The sequence below is a fragment of the Perca flavescens genome, chromosome 6 (genome assembly GCF_004354835.1).
Source record: "Perca flavescens isolate YP-PL-M2 chromosome 6, PFLA_1.0, whole genome shotgun sequence".
Taxonomy (NCBI): Eukaryota; Metazoa; Chordata; class Actinopteri; order Perciformes; family Percidae; genus Perca; species Perca flavescens.
Window position 1 is genome coordinate 17,717,707 of NC_041336.1, and position 22,374 is coordinate 17,740,080.

The following is a 22,374-nucleotide window of genomic DNA, read 5'->3' on the forward strand; positions in this document are numbered from 1 at the left end:
AAGTGGAGACTTCTCTTTTCTTCTGTTTGACCGTTATATACTATGGTTTGACCCTGAAGGATGAGCTCTGCAGCGTCTTTTTCACTCACCGGAAAAGTGTCATTCATCAACTTCCGGTGTCACGGGGTACCTGTGAGACGGAGCAAAAAAGCGGGCATACCGAAATCGTTATTGTTTTGATAGCCTTTAAACATTTAAAAGCGAATACATTTGACTTATATAGTCAAACAACTGCGCTTTGTGGACCAGCGACCCCGTTGAATTTCCATTTGGCTTGGAAAAGAGTCTCATTCATTCGTCTTCGTTGTAGCTAGCTAGCTAAGTAGCTAACGAGCTTCCACACTAGTGTCTGGAGCAGCAGGCCTCTTTCTTCTGGACTTTGCTACAAGCTATTAGCTAACATTAGCAGGCTAACCCATGCGAACACGTTTTCCTTCTCAATTACTCTGTCTGTTACGTTGTAAATAAATACCACACCGCTTATGTGTGTGCTGGTTAACGGTTTTTGGTAGTTCTGTGAATAGGCTGCTAGTTGAAGCAAACGTACCTGAGCTAACGTTAACATCGGCGAGGAACTTGATTTTAGCGTTGTTCACTTTGTTGCTAGCTTAAGCTAGCCACGGCCAACTAAACAACGCAGTCGCTGAAAGCGTAGCAGCCTTCAACTCACAGAGATGTCGGACTTCGACGAATTCGAAAGACAGCTATCTGAAAACAAACAAGGTAAATGAACCAGTTGCACATACAAATTGAAAACGGCAGTGGCACTTTGATTGTAAGAGCCGCCATCATTTTTAGCTAACTATGGATACGTCTATTTACTGGAACACTATGCTAAGTTATTAGCCCACTCTCATGAACCATGTGATATTTGTGTTACTGCTGCTCGTCAGACAATTCTGTCGGACCGATAATGGCTCAAGTCAAGTAACGTTAGACTTCTGTAGTTTCCGAATACCGCGAGTTTGTTTAGCTAGCTAGCTAGCTACATAAAGGTAACGTTAGATGCATTGTTTCTTTAATGCAGGGGCAGTCTATACCACGGTAGTCCTCCTGCCGTTAACGTTACCAGCTGACGGAGGCAGCTAGCATATATTATTTGCAGCTGTTGCGGCTAGTGAACATTTCCATTGCTATTTACCTATTATTGCCCCTTCAACTTTCTCACATTCAGCCAGCGTTGTACCTGTAACGCCACCAACCACAGCTACTACCCTTATCCCATATTAAGCTCTCCTTAACCCAGATTTACGTTTATGTTGCACTCAATACACTGCTCTTGGTTGTAGACAAGGTTAACTTAGTCTATGTGCTGGCGAAATTGCACATTGTGACATAAATGTACATTAAACAAAACAGATACACTGCATTGATTTGTAGCTATTCAGCTCACCACTACTATGAAAGCTGTTAGCCAATCTTGGTAGAAAATTGCCACCATTGCACTATTTTTAGTATCACCATATGAACTAAAGTTATGTGGGAGAGATTCATACTCAGTGATGTTTCTCATTGCCTGTCTAAGCATTACAAGTCTTTGTTATGTATCATGCTAAGGCAATTATTAGTATCTGTTTTCATTGTTCCACTGGCTAGCTTTATATTCAATTTTTATGTACCCTTCTGTAAGTTAATAGGCACTCTATTCCTGCAGCTGAAAGGGACAAAGAGAACCGCCACCACCGCCGGTCTTCCTCCCGCAGCCGTAGCAGAGAGAGGAAAAGGAGGAGCAGAGACAGGGATAGACGCAGCAGAGACCGCCGTGGGGACAGTAAGGAGCGCAGACACAGACGCAGGTGAGTACCTCCTGCATCACTCTGACCCCTAAATTCTACTAGGCGTGTCTGCGCTGCGTTCTGGTGGCGCAGTGGCCACTGGCGCGATCACGCCCACTCAAGATGATGCTGTGATTTCACCAGCCGCGGCGCAGCGTGTTCCAGAAGCGGCATTCTGCTCTGCTTTGCTTAAAATACCCGCTAGGTCTATTTTTTTTTTTTTACAGAGCTGCAAGGTGTTTCAAAGACTGGGCAGGGTGGAATGGCTAGAGCATTTGGTCAATTTTCAAAATAAACACCCTGTGCAAACTCCTGATCATTTATATCACTACACTATTTGAACAAGTAAAACACAGCCACAAATCTTTGATCCGTGTTGTTTGTTACTGGACTAAATGGAAGAAACAATTTAATCATGTAGACTAATTTGCTTTTACTCCCAGTGTTGTATCAGTGTTTCCCATATATAGGTTGTACTTGGTGCACCGCCCAGGTAGATAAAATCCGAATAAAATTTTCCCCCCCCAATCAGCAATGTATTTTTATAGTGTACACAGACCAGCGGTCTCCACCCCTTTCCCCTCGTGAAGTCGGCTTTGCCTGCATGACACAGCGTCAACATTCACTTTGAGCTCAGAGTCTTCATGTTAGTAGTAGCAGCATGCTTATGGTGTTGTCGCTTTCTGAATTAATTGCACTGATAAACCGCAGAAACGTTGCAGCCACGCCGCTGTGAAAGCGCCCCAAACGTCATTTATCAGAGTATGGCTGTTCACCCTCTCCGCCGCAGTCTCCGCTCATCTTATCTTTATAATGGAGTTAACTGGAGCTAACAGCTAATCGGCGCTAACCGAGCCTTCAGTTCTGCTCCGTGTGCAAATCCGTGAACTGTATTTATGGACTCAAGCCTGAATAAAACCCAATATTTGACTGTCAAAGTTTTAATCTACAATTCAGAGTTGTTTGAATGACAAATGTTTTCAGATGAGATGTGTGCAACACAAGCATGTATAGTACAAAAACAAGTTTAATATTATTAGAATCTCCAAAACACGGATTAATAAACTTTAAAAACGAACAATGATCCGTAACAAACAAAATGAACAAGAATTGACTTTACATACGTTAGTCTAATGTGATTTAACAGGAGTTAGGAGGAGAAGGCGTTGAGATTTATAATAACATGTTACTTTCTGTATGGATCTAGGCCTGGGCGAAAAATCGATTAAATGAATGAATTCGAATTTTTTGTCGCCGGCGATTTAAAAAAATAAGTAAATCGTGTTTTTGTGTAGTGTTAGTTTCACATAGCAGTATGGCAAGCGACAACAACATTGTAGCACACACGAAACAGCAACAGCAAGTGACAGCATGGCTACCATTGAGAGTGGGAAGTTTGTTCCCAAGAAAGGAATAAAATCATCTGTTGTTTGGAGCTGATATGGGTTTGCTGCAACAGACGTGGAGCAAGAGACCCCACGCTGCAACATTTGCCTAAAGCCCATCGCAGTCAAAGGCAGCAGCACCACAAAACTATTCCAACACCTGAAACCGAGACTTCAGCCGAATATGAAAAATGCCAGTCTCTCCGAGACGAACAAAACCACAGTTACCAACAAACCTTAGCTAAAAAACAGCTAACTGTAGCCGAATACTTTGCACAAGGCACCGCACATGACAGGAAAGGGGCACGGTGGAGAACAATCACCGAAGCGGGTGAATGTTTGTCTCCTTTTAGTCTACTACAAAGTGTGACTTAAAACACAGCTAGGACTTTGATTCCAAGAGGGTGTTCATTTATTTATTATTCATCCCAGAAATGGGGATTAAATTTGTCTTGCTTTTGATTAAATAAAAGCAAAATTTGTTTTAAGTTGTCTGCCGTTTGTACTTATTGCTTTCCTTAATAAGTAGGGGGGGAAATCAGGAAAAAAATAGGAAATCGAATAAAAATAAAATCTGAGATTTTATTTTTAGGCCATATCGCCCAGCCCTATATGGATCATAGTTTTAAGGTTAAATTCCGCAACCGGAACGCAGCCCATCTGTGCCTGTTGGCATCCCTGGTTAGTGTGCGCACATGCATGTGTTTTTGTCACACCAGCATGTCTTCTCCACATATATCTAACCAATCTCCTACTGTATTGTAGGTGGGTGCAAATGCAAACAAATTTAAGTCCTCTCCTTTCAAGCCAGCTTCTGTTGCCCATACAAAATGTTTGGGGTTGATCTCGTCTCAGTAACATTGGCAGATACCATTATGGGCAACAGTGCAAATTCACAAAGCTTGAGAGGTGTCTACAGCAAGTTGTGACTTCAAAGTGTAGCTGTTATTTAGACTGACTTAAAATAAGCTAGTCGGTCTTCACTAAAGATTGACTGCACTTTAATTTATGAAATTTTATTTTATATTTCACTAACAGGGGTGCCTAGTTCGCTCACCTGGTAGAGCGCGCGCCCATATATAAAGGTTTGCTCCTCGACGCAACGGCCGCTGGTTGAACTCCAACCAGCGGCCCTTTGCTGCATGTCATTCCCCCTCTGTCTACCCTTTCATGTCTTCAGCTGTTCTATAAAAATATAAACCTAAAATGCCCCAGAAATAATTAAACAGATTGACTTTCATGCAGTCTTTTTTTTTTTTTTTTTTGGGATGATCTTTATTTTTGTGCCTATGACATTGTAGTAATTTTGCCTCAAGCTTATGGGACAAACTTGAATACACAAAGCAAAATCTGCCACAACCTCCTTTTTAAAGTTTTTATATTCATGATAATTTAACACAGAATATCAAAATTAAGTTATAAATGGTTCATGAAGAATTTCAGATCCATCATGAAAATAGCACAGCATGGTATTAATAGAACTCGTGTGAGAAGAATAGCTTTGTAATTTTAGATTATTTGATTATTAAGTCTGGTGTTGTATTACATAAGATGTCATTGACAAATGCAGCCATGCGGTACGTGTGTGATTGTCTCATGATGAGTCTGACATGCATTGTTTGATAGAATCTGTTAACTGTAGGCCCGTAGCTGTGGGAACATATTCTTACAGGTGCAAGTTTTCTCATACTGCCAAAACCGAAGATAACCACCTATCAATCGACAGTCCTGTCAGTTGTCAGGGAAACCTGCTTGCTTTCAAACACATAATACCTATACTTAACTTATTTTTGGAGAATATTAGGCGTGTTTAGAATGATATCTTCTGAAAAGTATGCTTTTCAGTGAATCTAATGTCTGTTGGGGCGCCTTGGTAGTTCACCTGGTTGAGTGTGCGCCCCGTGTACTAAGGCTCAGTCCTTACTGCAGCTGCCCGGGGTTCGAGTCTGACTCGCAGCCCTTTGCTGCATGTCATTCCCTCCCTCTCCCCTTTCCTGTTTTCAGCTGTCCTATCGAATAAAGGGCAAAAATGCCAAAAAAATCTATATGAAAAAAATCTGGTGTTGGTCAAATGGATTAGTTAATGAGTTTGCATAGGGTTTATTTTTAATAGTTTAAAGACATACATCTCCTTAGTGACTGCCTGAATGCATTCGTTCTTAGGTGGACATTTGTAAAGCTTGTCAACGCTTTACTACTTGTTGGCTGTGAATGTGACCTCTGGCCTGACTGTTGCTCCTTGTCTCTCAGTGCTAATTTAAAACAAGTTACTGGTGTTCGAGCACATGTCAAATTTGACCCCTCCCCTTTGCAGCTGCTTGGTATTTTTGAGGATATCATTTCTGCTTTCATTGCATTGTTAGTTGTTCACAAATGGTGTTGTACTGTATGTCGGCTGTGAGACTCCTTGAATTCACCGGATTGTCATCTGAACTTCAAAGGATTTTGCGCTTTTAGAAATATACAGATTGCCCAAGGCTCGTGATAGCTTTTTGTATTTGGTGAGGATCATTGAAATGCAGGTTCTAGTACTGTGAAGTGGAAATGTTGGTGAATGTCATGATTAATTTCAGAGAAATGTGAACCCCTTCCAATGTCATTTCAGCTCACCAACCAGCTTCCCCCAGGACAATGCTGGAAGGTAATACAGCAAACTAACACAAAGCCGGTTTGTGCATTATTGCAACAACTGCAATTTAATGACCTGCCTCTGATTCTTTGTATTATTGACTCATTGTGTAAATATGTGCCTGGATGGGGTTTTCTGTCTCTTCTGTTACCCTTTCCCTTTATTATCATGTGTACAAAGTTTTGATTGATGCAGTCTTCCCAAAAGTTACTAGATGTTGTATATTTGTTGAAGACATGACCCATAATCTGATCTAGTAGTTTACTGCTGAGCACATGAGAGAGATTTGTTACATGTTGATTGTTCTAATTTTATTTCATCAACAGCCGTTCTCCACACCGTGAGAAGAAGAAGAACAAGGTGAAGAAGTACTGGGATGTCCCTCCTCCTGGTTTTGAACACATCACTCCCATGCAGTACAAAGCCATGCAAGGTAACATCTCAATTTTCTTTTTGTATTTGGTTTTAAATAGGCATCCTAGTTTCAGAGTTGAACATTTGTTTTGTTGTTGTTGAATGTTTTCTGTCTTTCGCTTTGCTCTCTAGCTGCAGGCCAGATCCCAGCCACAGCCCTCCTACCCACCATGACTCCAGACGGCCTGGCTGTTACTCCCACCCCTGTACCGGTAGTTGGCAGCCAGATGACCCGGCAGGCCCGCCGCCTCTATGTGGGCAACATCCCCTTTGGTATCACAGAGGTAAGGAACAGGACAGCACTTGGCTTTTGAGTCAAACCTAACAAACACGTTAGGTTTCTTAGTGGGATTATTTAATCCTTGTGATTTCATCATAACTCTGTTCCTTAATCCCCTCCCTCTCTTCTGTCTAGGAGTCCATGATGGACTTCTTCAATGCCCAGATGCGTTTGGGTGGTCTTACTCAGGCCCCTGGAAACCCTGTCCTTGCAGTACAGATTAACCAGGATAAGAATTTTGCCTTCCTTGAGGTGAAATAGTATCCCAATAAACATGTAATTTGTTCTACCTGGGAAGCAGTTTTGAATTTAATCACCTCTAATTTTGTCTCTGTGTAGTTCCGTTCAGTAGACGAAACAACACAGGCAATGGCCTTTGATGGCATCATCTTTCAAGGCCAGAGCCTCAAGATTCGTCGTCCCCACGATTACCAGCCCCTGCCCGGCATGAGCGAGAACCCCAGTGTCTATGTGCCTGGTACACAGCCAATTAATGGTTTTTAACCCTAAGTACTTGTGGCATAATTCATGAGTAAACAGTTATACATACGTCACAGGGGCTTGCTCTCTGTGTGTTTCCCTGGTCATGTTTCTTACTGTTGTCTTGGTGTCTTTTGCAGGTGTGGTGTCCACAGTGGTGCCTGACTCTGCTCACAAGCTCTTCATTGGCGGCTTGCCCAACTACCTGAACGATGACCAGGTCAGTATTTTTGCATAAAACGTCTTTGTCTCCAAAGTGGACATTTTTGAACTCTTTTGTCCTGTGTCTCAGGTGAAGGAGCTCTTGACGTCATTTGGCCCCCTGAAGGCCTTCAACCTGGTGAAGGACAGTGCTACAGGCTTATCTAAAGGATATGCCTTTTGTGAATATGTTGATGTCAACCTTAATGACCAGGTAACCAATGCTACAGAAAATATGCTACATAAATTAGGACATTTATTGGTTCCCCTTTTTGATGGTCAGACCATTTCAAACAGACACTGTCCAAATACTACATTGTCATTTTAAACCAAACAAACTGAAGTTGTGTGGGTTTTTGAAATTTTAAAATTTAAAACTTTGATGTTGTCACAGGCGATTGCTGGACTGAACGGCATGCAGCTGGGAGACAAGAAGCTCCTGGTGCAGAGAGCCAGTGTGGGATCCAAGAACGCCACTCTGGTGAGTTTCCAAAGGCTGGACAGATGACAGCAGGGTTGTGGGAGGCTGGTTGCTGTTTTAGAGTTGCTAAAATGGATAAAGACACATTGCTGATTAGATCTACTGGACAAATGTATCTGCCACACTCAGACACACTGCTAACAACTGCGCACAGGGCATTCTGTCAGAAATCAATCACCTTCTGACCTCACTCCTTGAGATTTGAACACATTTCTTTCCTACAACTTAACCTATGTGAGAGTGTGTTAGCACAGGGTTTGATTAGGAGAATGACCAACCATTCAGGGGACTAGGGCCCTCATATTGGATGACCCCACCTAAAGATGCAGATATTTTCTTCAAAAATGGTAGTCCAAGAAAATATTTTGCATACACATCACCTATTGAATACTATAAAACCAAGTCTGTTCCAGTGTGTTGCGTATTGAATTATAACCCACGGTTCCTGGCTTTTAAACTTGTAACCACTAGCTTTATAGTCGGCAGCTACAGTGCACAGACTCTCTTACCAAAACATAATTTCTCACTTTTAGTGATATAAGTGAGAAAATGTTTTGGCATTTATGTGAACAGCCTCTTTATTATATGAAAATGATAAGCATGACTTATTTTTCACCTCTGTTTTGGCCTATTAGGTCCACATTGAATGACATTGTAGATGTCTTGCAGCTAGTTATAATACGTTATGTAAAATATGCCATTGACCCTGTTCAAACCTTTCTGTCTGGCCTTGCAGACAAGTATAAATCAGACCCCAGTGACGCTGCAGGTGCCGGGTCTGAACAGCTCAGTGACTCAAATGGGTGGCCTGCCCACTGAGGTTCTGTGTCTGATGAACATGGTGGCCCCAGAGGAGCTGCTGGATGATGAAGAATATGAGGAGATTGTGGAGGACGTCAGGGACGAGTGCAGCAAGTACGGCCAAGTGAAGAGCATCGAGATACCTCGACCTGTGGACGGCCTTGAGGTGCCTGGGACCGGCAAGGTAGGAACTGTTGTTCGATTTGATCATCCAAAATGTGATTTGTCTAAAGTTAGATGTCATGAAAAATGATGTTATGCAATACCCTCTGTCGTCATTGTAATGGTTATTTTTTTTTCACTCTTTTGTAGATCTTTGTGGAGTTCATGTCCGTTTTTGACTCCCAGAAGGCCATGCAGGGGCTGACCGGAAGGAAGTTTGCCAACAGGGTGGTGGTGACCAAATACTGCGATCCAGATGCGTATCACCGCCGAGACTTCTGGTAGAGGAGGCGTGAAGAGAAGAGGGGGTGGGGGAAGGGAGGGAAAGAGGGAGGGAACATGTATTACGCGTTTCTAAATCAGCCCCCCGATTTCGCAAAGCAACATTTCAGGTAGATCCAAGCGTATTAATCATTTGACAAATGGCTTTGGCGGTATCAAATTCATCATTTGAGATCTATGTGAAATGTCCAGCAGTTTAAACAGATATTTGGAATTGGAAAAGGAGAAGAATTGGGAGGGTTTATATTCAGTCCATAACCGAGGGGGCTAGGTTTGGGTGGTGGGGTGGGGGAGTCAAAGATTTTTGAGAAATGTGTGTAATAATAGGTCCGGGGTGGGGTCAACAATTTTTATACTTTGTGAGACAGGGATGTCATTTTGGGTGGGAGGGGGGTCCCATTCTTTAAGGTTTGTATTTAAATGGAGGTAGCCTGTTTTAAGTACATTAGAAAGGAGTTGCAGTAGGGAACTAACTGGACTATTCTGATGGAGAAGAGGGATGGAGAAAACGGGAGTGTTTATTTGTGAGAGGGAGATGTGGGGGAGATGGAGAGGAAGATGAGGGCATTTTTGTTTGACCATCTAATCTAGATATACAGTAGCTGTAACATCCACTTCCGTTTTGCCACCATCATTAGAAAGGTGAGAGGAGACTCCTCATTTTTATTTTTTTCAGCTTGGACTCATTTCTTCATGTTCCTTCATTTTCATCAGACTGCTACCCCCCTCAGGACGATTGTTAGAGAATATGTTGTCTAATTGGACTCTATCTGAATGTCAACTGTAATTGTTTCAATACTGTGTGTAGCTTCACTGATTTAAGCTGGTATATCACCTTGTATTCAGGCCACAGAATAACATGAGCTCCAGAAAAGAGAGTTTTCAATTATGCCAGTTTAAGTTTCTTTTTTTTCCTATTTTCTGTAACTTTTTTTCACGTCCATCTTTTGTGCACAGCTTTTAACAGGTGAGGTTGTTTCGTCTTAGCAGTTCAGTCCCGATTTAATTCAAGAGGAAGTAAAAGAAAATAAGGTGGGCAGAGGCAAACAGATTGGTGTTTAATAGGGGATTTATCTCTTCCTTACCAAAAAGCCTTAATGTTATTACATGTCAATTCGCTATAATAAATTTGGCTTGCCCCTCTATTAATGATGTCTGTATGTTAATAGATGTCACTATCTTGTCCTTCAGCCTTGCATCACTAGTTTTAATTTTTCTTTGTTTCCCATCAGATTTGGGGTGTAATATGTGTTGGACCCGGTTGTTTTTTGTGCAACGTCTCACCTCTGACAAGACCAAATAAACACGTGACTAATACCCACGACTCATGTTGTACCACAGAGTGAAACCAAAACCACACAACTTCTTTCTGTTCTGTCAACTTCAAGCCTGATTTGTTCAAAAAGACAAACTAGGTACACTGATGAGCCACACTAAAGGCTTAAAACTAATACTGCAATGGCTTGATTTTAGTTGGGCTCTCTAGAGATTAATAAATTAAAGCCTGCAGACAAACACTTGCTGTCATACACAAACAAAATTTCAAAAATCAATCATTTCACATTTTAGTGTTTAGCTTTCATGATTTTATTGTTACTGTTGGAGGATTTTCACTAAAATGTAGTTTGGATGTAGACAGTCTGTATGTACTTTGATAAAGTCTGCTTTTCTCTCATCTCCCTCATCTTCTGCCCTTGATTCTCTGAGGACCACGTGTACGGGCTTGAGGCTGCTTTCTGTTGGGTTGATTAAGACGGCGCTGAAAAGCGTTTGTGTCAGTGATAATACTTATAAGATGTTACTCCTTACTTTCTGAAATCTTCTTTCTCAGTGTCAATCATTTAAAAAAAAAAAAAAAAATCTCTGGAAAAAATACGTGATTTCTTAAATGATTAAAAAAGCTAAAAACATCTAGTTTATAAAAAGCAAAAACAGTCTTTCATTTGTCCAATTTGTTTTCAAATGTTGATTAAAAACTGAATTTACATGATGTCTTTCTTCTTTGTTTCCTCTCTTATGCGCGCCCACATCCCCCCCCAACCGGTCGCAGCACACTTTGACTCAACCAGCGAGTGATGACATTCAGTTAATTATGTAGATGGAGCAGACTGCACCCATGTCCAGGCTGTTTCATTCAGTTGATGGCATAATTTATCAAGCCCGGTAGTGAATGTAATGTCCGAACTATGGAGCAAGTCTTTTCTATTTTTTCCATTGTAATATGTCATCTAAATATTACTTTTTGTACTGCAACATAATATGGGTGAGTAAATTTTTCACAAATCTTAATAAAAAGCATTTTTAGCATTGCAACCCTCCTAAGTATGTACCATATAACCACACACACACATTTCGATTTTTAATTGGATATAGCGGTCCTAATTCATGAACTAATTTTCTCGCTGAAAGTTCTTCAAAACCTTTAAAAGACAATCTCTCTTGCATGTATATTTAAGTGTGTATTTGTTTATCTCTTTTAGGTTTAGCCAATCATAAGCTCATAGATTTTTTTTCTTCTGACTGTACATTCATTTCTATTATATCATGAATTGTTTGGGAATATTGTGTAACCCACTCATAAATCAAGTGCTTTTATCTGGTCTTTCCCTTTATATTTAAGTCAGTCCACATGAGTACACAGTCGTGGTCAGCAGCAATGAATGCTATGTCCACCTGGGACTGTAACTGTAGAGCAGCTACAGGATAGAAACAAATCTCTGACATGAAATAATGTCCTGTGTCAGCTCTATACTGCCCATCTGCATCGCTGCACCCCACTGCACAAAACCCAGCAGCAGGGCCACTGATGCAACACTCACGCTACTCTGTTGTTCCCGGAGGGCACAGATAAAACAGCAGCTCTCCCAGGGCTGCTGAAGCCATATCCACCAGAGGAAATGTGTAAAACTGACCCTGCCTCTCTCATAGATAAGGACATTCAAGCTGCCTAACATGATGAGACCTATTAAATGTTATTAGCAGCCCTCCCCAGGCCTGATGCTGCAGTCAGAATTGCAAATGCATTATCTCCCTCTAGTGGTGAATGTAAAACTAGTGATGGTCATTGTCATTCTGGGCAGTGCCTCCCCATTGATCCTCATTCAGAAGGATAGAACACTGCAGCAGTGGGAGAGTGCAACACTGGAGTAGGATGGATGCAGTACTCTGTGTACGTATGGCAGTTTGCATTCAGCGTACGGGAGTTAAAAGAATTTGAGCATCCCACGAAAAAGGACCTTGACGCAGAAAGTCTGGTTGAATGCATATGACTTTTTTTTACAGAAGCCATTTTTAAATGTCACAGTAGGAAACGCACGTGTAAATAATAAAATTATCAATGGTTGAATTCCATTTAGCTGCTTTAGTTTCAGTGTCCTGGTATAGTGAAAGCTGGCTCTCACTGTCTCTTACTGGGACACTGAGCCATCGTCAATGTTATAAGTAACTACATGTTCTATGCTTTTGTTATTGTCAACAAATCCCATGAAGATCAAAGGTAACAGTGTGTTGGTGACCCATCTCTCAATACTTTCTGACTTCCCCAGTCTGTCTGTGGCTCCTTGCCCCTAAGCCCGTTTGTTTCTACTGAAGAGGTAAATCTTTAAATACAGGTCACAAATATATGCTTTCAAAAAATAAAAAAGGTAAATCTTTTACGTAAACAGCTGGGCACTGTAGTTTTTTAGCAAACAATTAAAATTGCGTAAATGGCTTGTTTGTTGGGGAATATTTTCAGTTGTGGATTTGGTGCACTAGCTTGTATTTACATCACAAAAATGTGCATGTGGGATTGACTAAAAATAAACTGCAGGCCCCATGTTAAGTGTGGCTTATTGAATTTTGGACAACACTACAGAACAGGTCAATTAATTGTTTTGGTCTTTTCATGTGATTTGTTGACAATACAAAAAAATACATATCTTGTATTGTATTTTTCTAAATTACTTATGCTTTAATCAGGCCAATATTCTCAGTCAACATTACGTTGCAGCGCCAAAGTAAGAAATGGTTGCAGCTGTAATGTATGATCAATGTGCACATGGCTGCATACATGAACACAAGTGTGCAGTTCAGTGTGTTCAAGCATAAACCAGTACTGCTGACAGGGCCACTTGAGTAATGTGGAGACAAGATTATTCACATCAGCGTACTGTAGATTATTGATGGCCTCAGACCGCCCATGGACACTTTCTATCAATCTCATATGATGGAGGAGCAGAGATAGGCTGCGTAATTAGAAGCAAAGTAATTTTAAAGAATAGACACACATATGTGCATTAAAGCAGATAGCTATACTTCAGATGAATCAATTTATCATGTCCAAGTCAAGTCCATCTGCACAGTGCGCTGTGGCTTCAACAACAATCTCTTCTAAAAAGGAACAGGAGCATGACTGTTTTGAACATTGTAGGTGTTTATTTTCCTGCCACTGCCTACAGCCTGATTTGTCCCCTTTCTCTCCTGTCCTGACTCTCTCTGTTCCCAACTCAGTCTCAGTTTGCATCACCACCCCCTGCCCCTCTCTCCCCTTCCCCCCTTCCTGCCCTCCCTGAGCGTGGCTGGCCGCTGGGGTTGGCCTCCCTCTCGCTGTGCCACGTATGTAACCTAAACTGTGGAGGAGCCAAGCAGGGCTGGGCCACGAGTAAAGCTTTCCACAAGAACAGGCTGAGACTCTGAAATCTCTCCGGACCTTGCTCAGTGAGGAATGAAATGGGGCTGCACATTCTCATTTTCTTCTCTAAACCATTTCATTTACAGCCAGTGTAGTCCATATCTGCATCTACCCCAGACATTAGTGTTTCTTTACCTTTTTATCACTCTTTCACTTCCTTTTCCCATCTTTCTGTCCTTTTTTGCACTTATTTTTCCTTTCTCTTATGTGTCCCCTCTCTGCTGCTCTTTCCATCTCTGTTTCACTTTCACTCTGTCTCTGTCACATTTGCACTACAGTTGCACTTACCTCACAGTATATTGTGTTGCTGTAAAACTCTATCCTAGCCCCTCACATACAAACAGGCTCCACTTTTACCCTCACTTAATGTCATTAACAGGTGGCTGGTTAAAATAGACACACACACACACACACGCAAGGCTGTTACAGACATGTTTTTTAATCACGCTGGCATGGCTGTGGTCATGTGAGCAGACCACCCTGTAGCACCTCTGCTCATTGATTTAAGATTCAAACGTGTGGAGTGTGAACAGGGTGCTGTTGAGATTGCAGGTGCAGTCTAAGCGGGGCAAACAGCCATGTATACACACACATTTAATCATCAACAGTGTTATAACCAACCAGGCTGCAGCCCCCTCCCCTGTTACACTCACTTTCCATAACCCTTAATGTACCTCCCCCTCTCTCTCTCACTAACTCCCCCATCACCACTCTCCCCCTCTATTAAGTTTCACGCGTCTCTTCCTCCTGAACTGAACAGCACACGCCAAACAGGTCAGACTTATTCTTCTTTTCACTCATGTGCATTAGATAGTTTTTCTTTCTTACGCCCACATGTCACACAGGTGGCTGTGGCTGTCTTTGGTGAAACAATAGAGTTTTCTCATGTAAAATGCACCCGTGTGTACAAGCTCAGCTGCTACAGACCTTAGAAGTCAGTGCATCATAGCTGTTGTTGCATCATCAACCTCAAAAACACATGCATACATGCATACTCTGCTTAGGATAATGTTTTAGTACAAAGTGAGCATTTGTCTGTGTTATCCCTCCCTGTGTAGAGTAGCCTGGCATGCTCTGACCCTTCCGATCATTCTGTGGTTAATATGGATGTAATGTGATCAAGGTTTGTTACTCTATGACTACTAAGTTGGCTGTCAGCAGCTGCAGTCTTGATTTTCTTTATTACAGTTAATGCTGGAGGAGTATTCAAATGCATGGCTGCTATTCCAAACCTTTGGATCATTAGAGACATTTGTTTTTTTAAGATAATCTCCTAATATTAGAAGATTATTGCTCATGGGGAAATGTTGGGTCTCTATAAATTATAGAGTGGGGTCTAGACCTGCTCCATATGAAAGGTGTCCTCAGATAACTTCTGTTATGATTTGACACTAAATAAAATGTAATACAATTGAATTGAGTTATATCCCTTTGCAGGGCATGCTGTAAATTAGGATTGGGCGATACTTTGATATAATCATTCATCGACTTTTGGCAAAATAATATCATGATGATATAATCTTATCATGTTATTGTTCTACACATTTCTGTTGTCCAAATGAATCTCTCCAAGCAAGTTGTGATTAAAATCTAATTCAAGTAGTCATCCAAACAATCACACCACAAAGTCGACCTTCTGTTCTAGAGCTTTCAATCGTAGCACATGATCTTTCCAGAAAAAGGAGTTTACTCTTTCAGATAAAGTTGCTCAAATGACAGTTTTTGTTTTACACATCTGAAAGTTTGGTGACATGTAATGAAACAGTTTATTGCTTTGAACATTAGTTTGATCATTTTATATGTGATTTTGCACACATTTGCTTTATCATAATGTATAAGCTATAACAGTAATGAGCCTTACAAATATTGTGATAATGACTTTAAGGCTGCATCTAATGATTTTGTTCGTTATCGATTAATCTGCAGCTAATTTTCTCAAATTTCTTTTCATTCTTTTGATTGATAAATTACTTATATGAATAATTAAATATCCAAATTGTTGCCGAACAATGTTCTGTCCGATTAACCAACTAATCATTTCCACTTTAAATGATCATTTCAACCATAAGCATATGCTGACCATAGTTTTTTTCTAGTTGTTTATATGTTTATACTATCGGCTATTTTGACAATAATATTTAGAATGTATACTGGAAAAGTAATTTTAAATGTGCATACTGCATAATGCTCTTTATATTAATGCACTGCTAAAAAGTGTACACAAAGGACTTGCACTAAGTAGGTTCATGTGGTGCTTTGCCTATATAAAACCTCTGATGCTGTCAGCGCAAATCTATGAATTAAGTGATCCACCAACTGTGTGTGGCAGAGTTAATTACTGCAGCCCCCTCTTGTCTGTCAGAGGGTCAGCCATAAATTATCACCTCTCATGCACCCTGCGCAGTGCGCCGACACCGTTGTGCCCCGCCACTCATGTTGTTTAAACGGCTCCAAAGGCCCCTCGCTCACAGTTTGGAAACAACTCTATAACGACCTGGACCCACTTACAGTGCATATGCCCCATACTGACACACACACACACACACACATACACACACACACACACACACACACACACACACACACACACACACACACACACACACACACACACACACACACACACACACACACAACTGCACACTTTAAAAATGTCATGGTGGCAGTTTCCCAGTGTTTGCTGGTACACATAATGCAGGATGGGGGGTATTTGTGGCAACCCATTATCCCCTAAGATCAAAGAGGATCTGTGTCTAAGCCATAAATAGTGTACCTGCTTGGGAAGAGCTCTGTTGTTAAGTCCACTGTAATAAATAAAAAAATGGGTGGTCCAGTCTGCGCTGTGGTGTTATCTCTCACCTTGAACCCGCACCATCCAACTCCACCGGCTCATTCAGCCCAATTGTTTCTTTATCTGAAGCAAAATCTGCCTTTCAGGGAAACACCATATGGCTTATCTATTGTTGGCTGAGAGCATGTCATATGGCTTTTAGGGAGGGAATACTGTAGATGCTGATAAAGCTCTTGGAAATTAAATATTACGCTGGTGATGAAAGGATTTTGCTCTTGTGAAGCATATGCTGGCTGCTCTTTCATCTATCTGTTTCATCTCTCTATTTCAGGGGACTGGACGTAAAACAGACACTGGCTCTCCTGGTCCTTGCCTCCGTCTCCTCCCATTTTATAATTTCCCTGACTTCATCTGCCACCCACTTCACTGTAGCTTTACTCATATCTCTTTCAGTCTAATTTCATTGTCTTGCCTACTTATTTTCACTTGATCCTTTGTTCACGCTGACTGCTTTTGTTCAATTTACCCATCGATCACAGGATAGCTGATAGCTGTGTTTTTAAAATACATTGTTTTTAAACCTGCACCTTCTTCACACTTAACCTCTCCCCATTTCCTCCTTCCATCTTGTCATCTATTATTTGCTCCACTAATATTTAGCCCAAGTGGCCTGTTCTTTCCCCTGGTCTTCCTTGGGCCTGGCCAGTTGGGATCAGTATGTGGTCCAACTTCTTCGTACAGCAGGATGAGGACGGTCGCATCGGGGTGGCAGGGGCTGGACAAGGTGGGGGTTTAGGTGGAATTAAATCTGGAAGGGGACAGAGGAGGACCCACAAGATGAGTGACAGCAAGGAGGGAAAGATCAAGCTGGCCTTCTTTGTGGCTATCATTGGCGTGACCCTGATGGTGTTGGGTATGGGGACAGAGTTTTGGGTGGAGCTGGCCCAATCAAAGAATTTCAGCGGCAACCAGACCTGCCAGATGGCCCATTATGGCCTGTGGAAGGGCTGCATTCGTACCCTATGGGTGGCTGACATAGACCCAGAGAGGACGAGCTGTGGCCCTGCTGAACTACCTGGAGGTGAGACCTCTAGCTGGAGTGTGTTTGTGTGAGTTTGTGTTCATTTGTCTGTCAGTGCTGTCTAGGAGGTGAGCAGGTGAGGTTTCTGTAGGGCATGTGTCTGTTTCGTTTCTCCGACTGTCTGCTCATGTCTGCCTCTCTGCAAACTGAATTACCAGGCCATGCAAGTCTACCTTGAGGCTACTTCCACGTTACATGAGCCTCAGTATAAAAGTGAATTAATAAAAAAAAGGGTTAAAAGATGTTTCTGAGAGGATGTTGACATCATTGGGGGAAGAAACGTGTACACCTAATTGCCACAATTTTCTTTTGCCATCACCACTGATGTGAAAACAGAGCGAGCAGGCTTAACTAATGCGATGTATGCCCTCTGGGAATATGCTTACATCTGTAGGTCTTTTATCTGAACCCATAAGGGACTGAGGAAAGCTATGCCAACACTTCATTTTAATAAAAAAGAATCGATCCCACTAACAATCTCCCGATTTCTGAGCAACATATTTATATTTTATCATTTTCTTTCAGTATATATATATATATATATATATACACACATGTACATCCACTGTAACCTTTTAAAGGGATCGAGAGAGGATAGTTGTGTATGTGAAGCTGCCTGCATACATATGTATCTAGGTCATCCTACAGATAATGTGCAAATTGAATCATTAAAGAAATACGATGCTCAGTTACAGAGCATGAGCAGGACCATCGTATGCGTTTTAAGAACATGAAGCAGCATGCATGTACATGTAGCATTATACAATATCATCTTTGTGATTCACAATATTGTCAGTGTAATGAAGCATCAATTTCAAGTTTTTCCCTTGACTGGGTACCTAATCATCTCCTGTTGTACACACAGTACAGACGATGATATGGGGCAGTGCCGCAGACCACAGGTTTATTGTGTTGACGAACATCCATATTTAGAGTTGTGTTCTTTTCTAAAAGCACTTCATTCAACTTGACCATGGTTGGGTTCTCCAGGGTGCGTTGATTCTCTCCACAATGACCTACTTGTGTCTGAAAAGCGAGTGTGGAGACAGAGAGACAGGTATTGGGAGAAGTGAGATAGAGATTGGCAAGGAAGGCTTTTGAAGTTGCTGCTCTTGGAATCACTGCCTATCTCAGGGAAACTGCTGAGACACAGTAGAGCTACCAAAAAGAAATCTCCTCATCCAGCAGAGATACACGTGGTTCACATATATACATAAATACTACTCACATGCATCACCTTGAATGATGTGACACAACATTGTTTTTCTATCCAGTTGTCAAGGGCTAATTCATCTTACCTTGTCAAAATGTCCATGCATCTCTGGCTGCTTCTAGCTAGCAGATCTATATCTGTGCCTCTGAGATGGTCTGTTGGTGTGTGTGTGTGAGAGCAGCCAGTATGCTTTTGACAATCTTTCTCACACTTCCTAACACTGTTGGCCCACGCCGCCTGTCGCAGATGGCCGTGGGCTTGTCATGTTTGGAGAAAAACAACTGTTTTTGCCATCTCTGCTTCACTGTTTCACATCGCTGTTTACGTGCCTTTCGCTCCTGTCCTGAGCAAAGTGCGGCCCCGCTGATGCTGTGCCTGTCATCTCAAGACCAACTATCCATCTTCGCTGCCTGCTGGAGAGGGACATGACAGCTCAATAGTTATAGCCTCAGCAGGGACAGCGAGAGCAAAACCAGTTGACTGTCATAGCATAATGTGTTAAAAATAATCAGTAACCTTATAAATGGTGTGTCTGCTTTAGTAGAAATGTTTGCAAATGTGCTTAGGCACAAACATATTGTTTTTGTGTGTGAAAGAAATGTGTTTGTGTGTGTGTGTGTGCATGCGTGTGGTCATCTTGGACCACATAATGTTCAATGAGTGAAAGTCATCACTATGTGCTTGTGAAGCCAAGTGGAATCTGACTACTTCACAGTTTTTGTCTAAATATAGAGAGGGGGGAACGAGGAAGAGGGACAGACAGGGACTGAGGGAGAGTCTAATGCAGTATTAACCAACCCCTCTGTGTTTCCTCCCCCTCTTGACATCTCCTGCTTCCTTCACCTCCTTCTCCATCTGTGGCTCCCCTCTCTTTTCCTCTTCACTCACCACCCCTTCCATCTGCCCCCAACTCATTCCTCCTTTTCCCCGCTATCTCATCCTCCGAGTCTCTATCCCTATTTCCTACATCCCCCTTCATCATTCGCTCACTCCACATATCCCCTTCCCCTCACTCATTATTCTTCTTCTGCAGCCACGCCTCTCCATTTATATCTTCCATCTGCACCTTTTTTTTCTGTCTATCTCTCTTTCTCCCCTCTGCCATCCACCCTCAGTGGTTTACTGTCTCTCACCCTCTTTGGCGGCACCATATGTGCAGTGCGGGACAGTGTGTGTGTATATGTGTGTGTGTAGCGGTGTGTGTCTCTGGGTATTCCAGCTAATTCTCGACACTTGGATAGAAATAGGAATGATGCCTGGAAGGACAGAGTGCACGGATGCATAGGAGGCACATAACAGAAGACCAGCAGCTATCCATAGGAGTGTGTGTGTGTGTGTGTGTGTGTGTGTGTGTGTGTGTGTGTGTGTGTGTGTGTGTGTGTGTGTGTGTGTGTGTGTGTGTGTGTGTGTGTGTGTGTGTGTGTGTGTGTGTGTGTGTGTGTGTGTGTGTGTGTGTGTGTGTGTACCTGTGTCTGATCTCTTTGTCTTTTTATCTACCAACAGAAACCAACTGCACCTACTTCAAATTCTTCACCTCTGGGGAGAATGCAGTCATATTCAAGAAGACAACTAACAAGAGTGAGACATTATGCTTCCTCCCTGCAATTTCTGTTACACATGCAGATGCACACTAACGGTTACATTGCAGCTACTATCAATAAAGACGTTCACTGCAGTGCTCAGAGGACCATGCTGGTGGTTTTTGCATGTTTCAGCCCATTAACTTTTGCTGCCACCCATTTTCCAAAGCAAACCATAAGCTATCAGGCTGATTAATGTGTTTACCTTACTGTCCGGGCAGCCGCTGGTTTCAGTGCAGTTTGGAGATCAGCTGGCTGAGACTTTATACTTACATCACAGGGAGCATAAAGTCAACTATAGCTTTAGCTTAGCAGGTCAAAGGTTTTGAGCAGGGACTGTTTTGATGCATTCAAGGAAGCTCAGACATTTAACATATAAGAGCTGTTAGAACAAATTGCAGAAGGTGTGCTGTTTGTGTATTAAACCCAGAAGATTTGCACTAAGCAAGCATTGACGTAATGCAAAATTAATGGCATTCCCATCTGTTCTTTGTATTTAACATGCTAAACTAAGATTGTGTACATTGTAAATATTAATAATATACCTGCTAAACTTTAGCATGTTACCTTAGTTATTGTGAGCATGTTAGTGTGTGTGTGTCTGTGTGTGTGTGTTTGCCTAAATAGCCTTGCAGATCCTCTGACATGACATCAGACTCTTCAGTCTTGTTCCCCTGAAAGTGGTTGCTGTTTGGCAGACAGCTCGTAGATGCCAGGCACCAACAATAAAGCCTCTTCAAAATACTCTGTGGTGCCAACTGCATTAACAAAATGTGTTCACTGTGAGGATTGATTCACGTCAAGCAAGTTTTAAGTCTCTACAGGTTCATTTAAAAATCTTATGAGCACACACTTGCACCAATGGCTGTCATCGATGATGTGAAACATACATGAATCAATCTAAAAACGTTTTTTTGTGTTGCCTTCATCGTTATCTATCTCACCACCTTTTTGGCTTCTTATCCCTCCTAATTATCCTATTCCTAAAGCTTGTATCTGCTGTGTTTTCATTAATAAAATAATTGTGTCAAAAAAGTGTCCAAAAACACAAAACTGGCACTGGCTGTTGTGAAATGTTGATCAGCTTTTTGGGTCGCACCTGTTCAGGTTCGCAATGCCAATAAAATCAGTCGGAGCCAGTATGGGAAGTGGCACAATTCACACCATGTTTGTATTTTCATGATCAAGTATAATCAACTATAACCCAGTAGAATTAAACCTAATATCTGATTTCACAATGTGTCTGCCATCTTTCCTGAATATTTCTTGCTGAATAAAATTACAAATTTCAACTCTTGTTTTTACTCGCATTCACTTTTTTAAAATTTCTTTCTGCTCTCCTTCACAGAGCTGAACCTAGCAGCAGCTATCTTGGCCCTTTTGAGTCTGACTATGATGGTAATGGGCTCCATCTGTATCGGCATGTCTCTCAGCAAAGGAGTGCCCTTCTTTCTCAAGCCAGCCTCCTTCTGTTTCATCCTATCAGGTGGAACCTCACTACGCTATGATACCTATTTACATTCAAGTTTGGCAATATCACTAACTGACTATTATTTGGCATCTTTATGATCAGTTGTTTGTTGACATTACAAAGTCTGATATGATTTTATTTTTATTTTTATGTCACTAATTCCTCTTTGTGTGCAGGTGTACTGGTCCTTCTCTCTATCCTGATATTCCACCAGTCTGTGCTGGCCTTATTGTCCAGTGACCACTCCATACCTTTACACCATGAGCTGTCCTGGTCTGTGGCCTGCGTTGGCTCAGCGGGTGCCATTCTTATTTTCGGAGGTTTCCTCTTCATCATCCTTTCCCTTCCTTTCAGCCCCTGGCAGAAATGCTTGCCACACAAGAATAGCGCCATCTAGCACTTGAATAATAATAAAATATGCACATACAGTATCTCACAAAAGTGAGTACACCCCTCACATTTTAGTAAATATTTCATTATATCTTTTAATGGGACAACACTGAAGAAATGACACTTTGCTACAATGTAAAGTATTAAGTTTACAGCTTGTATAACAGTGTAAATGTGCAGTCCCCTCAAAATAACTCAACATACAGCCATTAATGTCTAAACCGCTGGCAACAAAAGTCACTACACCCCTATGTTAAATTCCCATAGAGGCAGGCAGATTTTCATT

The 22,374-nt window shown here is 41.7% G+C and overlaps 2 protein-coding genes across 6 annotated transcripts; both read left to right on the plus strand.

Moving 5' to 3' along the window:
- Positions 1–58: 58 nt before the first annotated feature.
- Positions 59–10,207, plus strand: u2af2a (U2 small nuclear RNA auxiliary factor 2a). 5 transcript variants are annotated; one of them, XM_028580126.1, is made up of 12 exons: positions 59–723; positions 1,631–1,796; positions 5,766–5,801; positions 6,116–6,222; positions 6,336–6,487; positions 6,619–6,735; positions 6,823–6,979; positions 7,104–7,183; positions 7,256–7,378; positions 7,559–7,645; positions 8,382–8,630; positions 8,759–10,207. In XM_028580126.1, exons 1-12 carry the CDS (start codon positions 675–677, stop codon positions 8,891–8,893), a joined length of 1,458 nt encoding a protein of 485 aa, XP_028435927.1. In that variant the 5' UTR covers positions 59–674; the 3' UTR covers positions 8,894–10,207. The 5 variants fall into 5 exon arrangements, with proteins under 5 accessions (XP_028435927.1, XP_028435928.1, XP_028435930.1 ...); XM_028580127.1 differs by having other exon boundaries at positions 6,823–6,961; XM_028580128.1 differs by having other exon boundaries at positions 60–723; positions 1,655–1,796.
- Positions 10,208–14,264: 4,057 nt separating this feature from the next.
- cacng6b (calcium channel, voltage-dependent, gamma subunit 6b) lies at positions 14,265–22,171 on the plus strand. The gene is made up of 5 exons (XM_028580847.1): positions 14,265–14,336; positions 16,685–17,434; positions 20,151–20,225; positions 21,576–21,713; positions 21,875–22,171. Exons 2-5 carry the CDS (start codon positions 17,071–17,073, stop codon positions 22,093–22,095), a joined length of 798 nt encoding a protein of 265 aa, XP_028436648.1. The 5' UTR covers positions 14,265–14,336; positions 16,685–17,070; the 3' UTR covers positions 22,096–22,171.
- Positions 22,172–22,374: the final 203 nt, after the last annotated feature.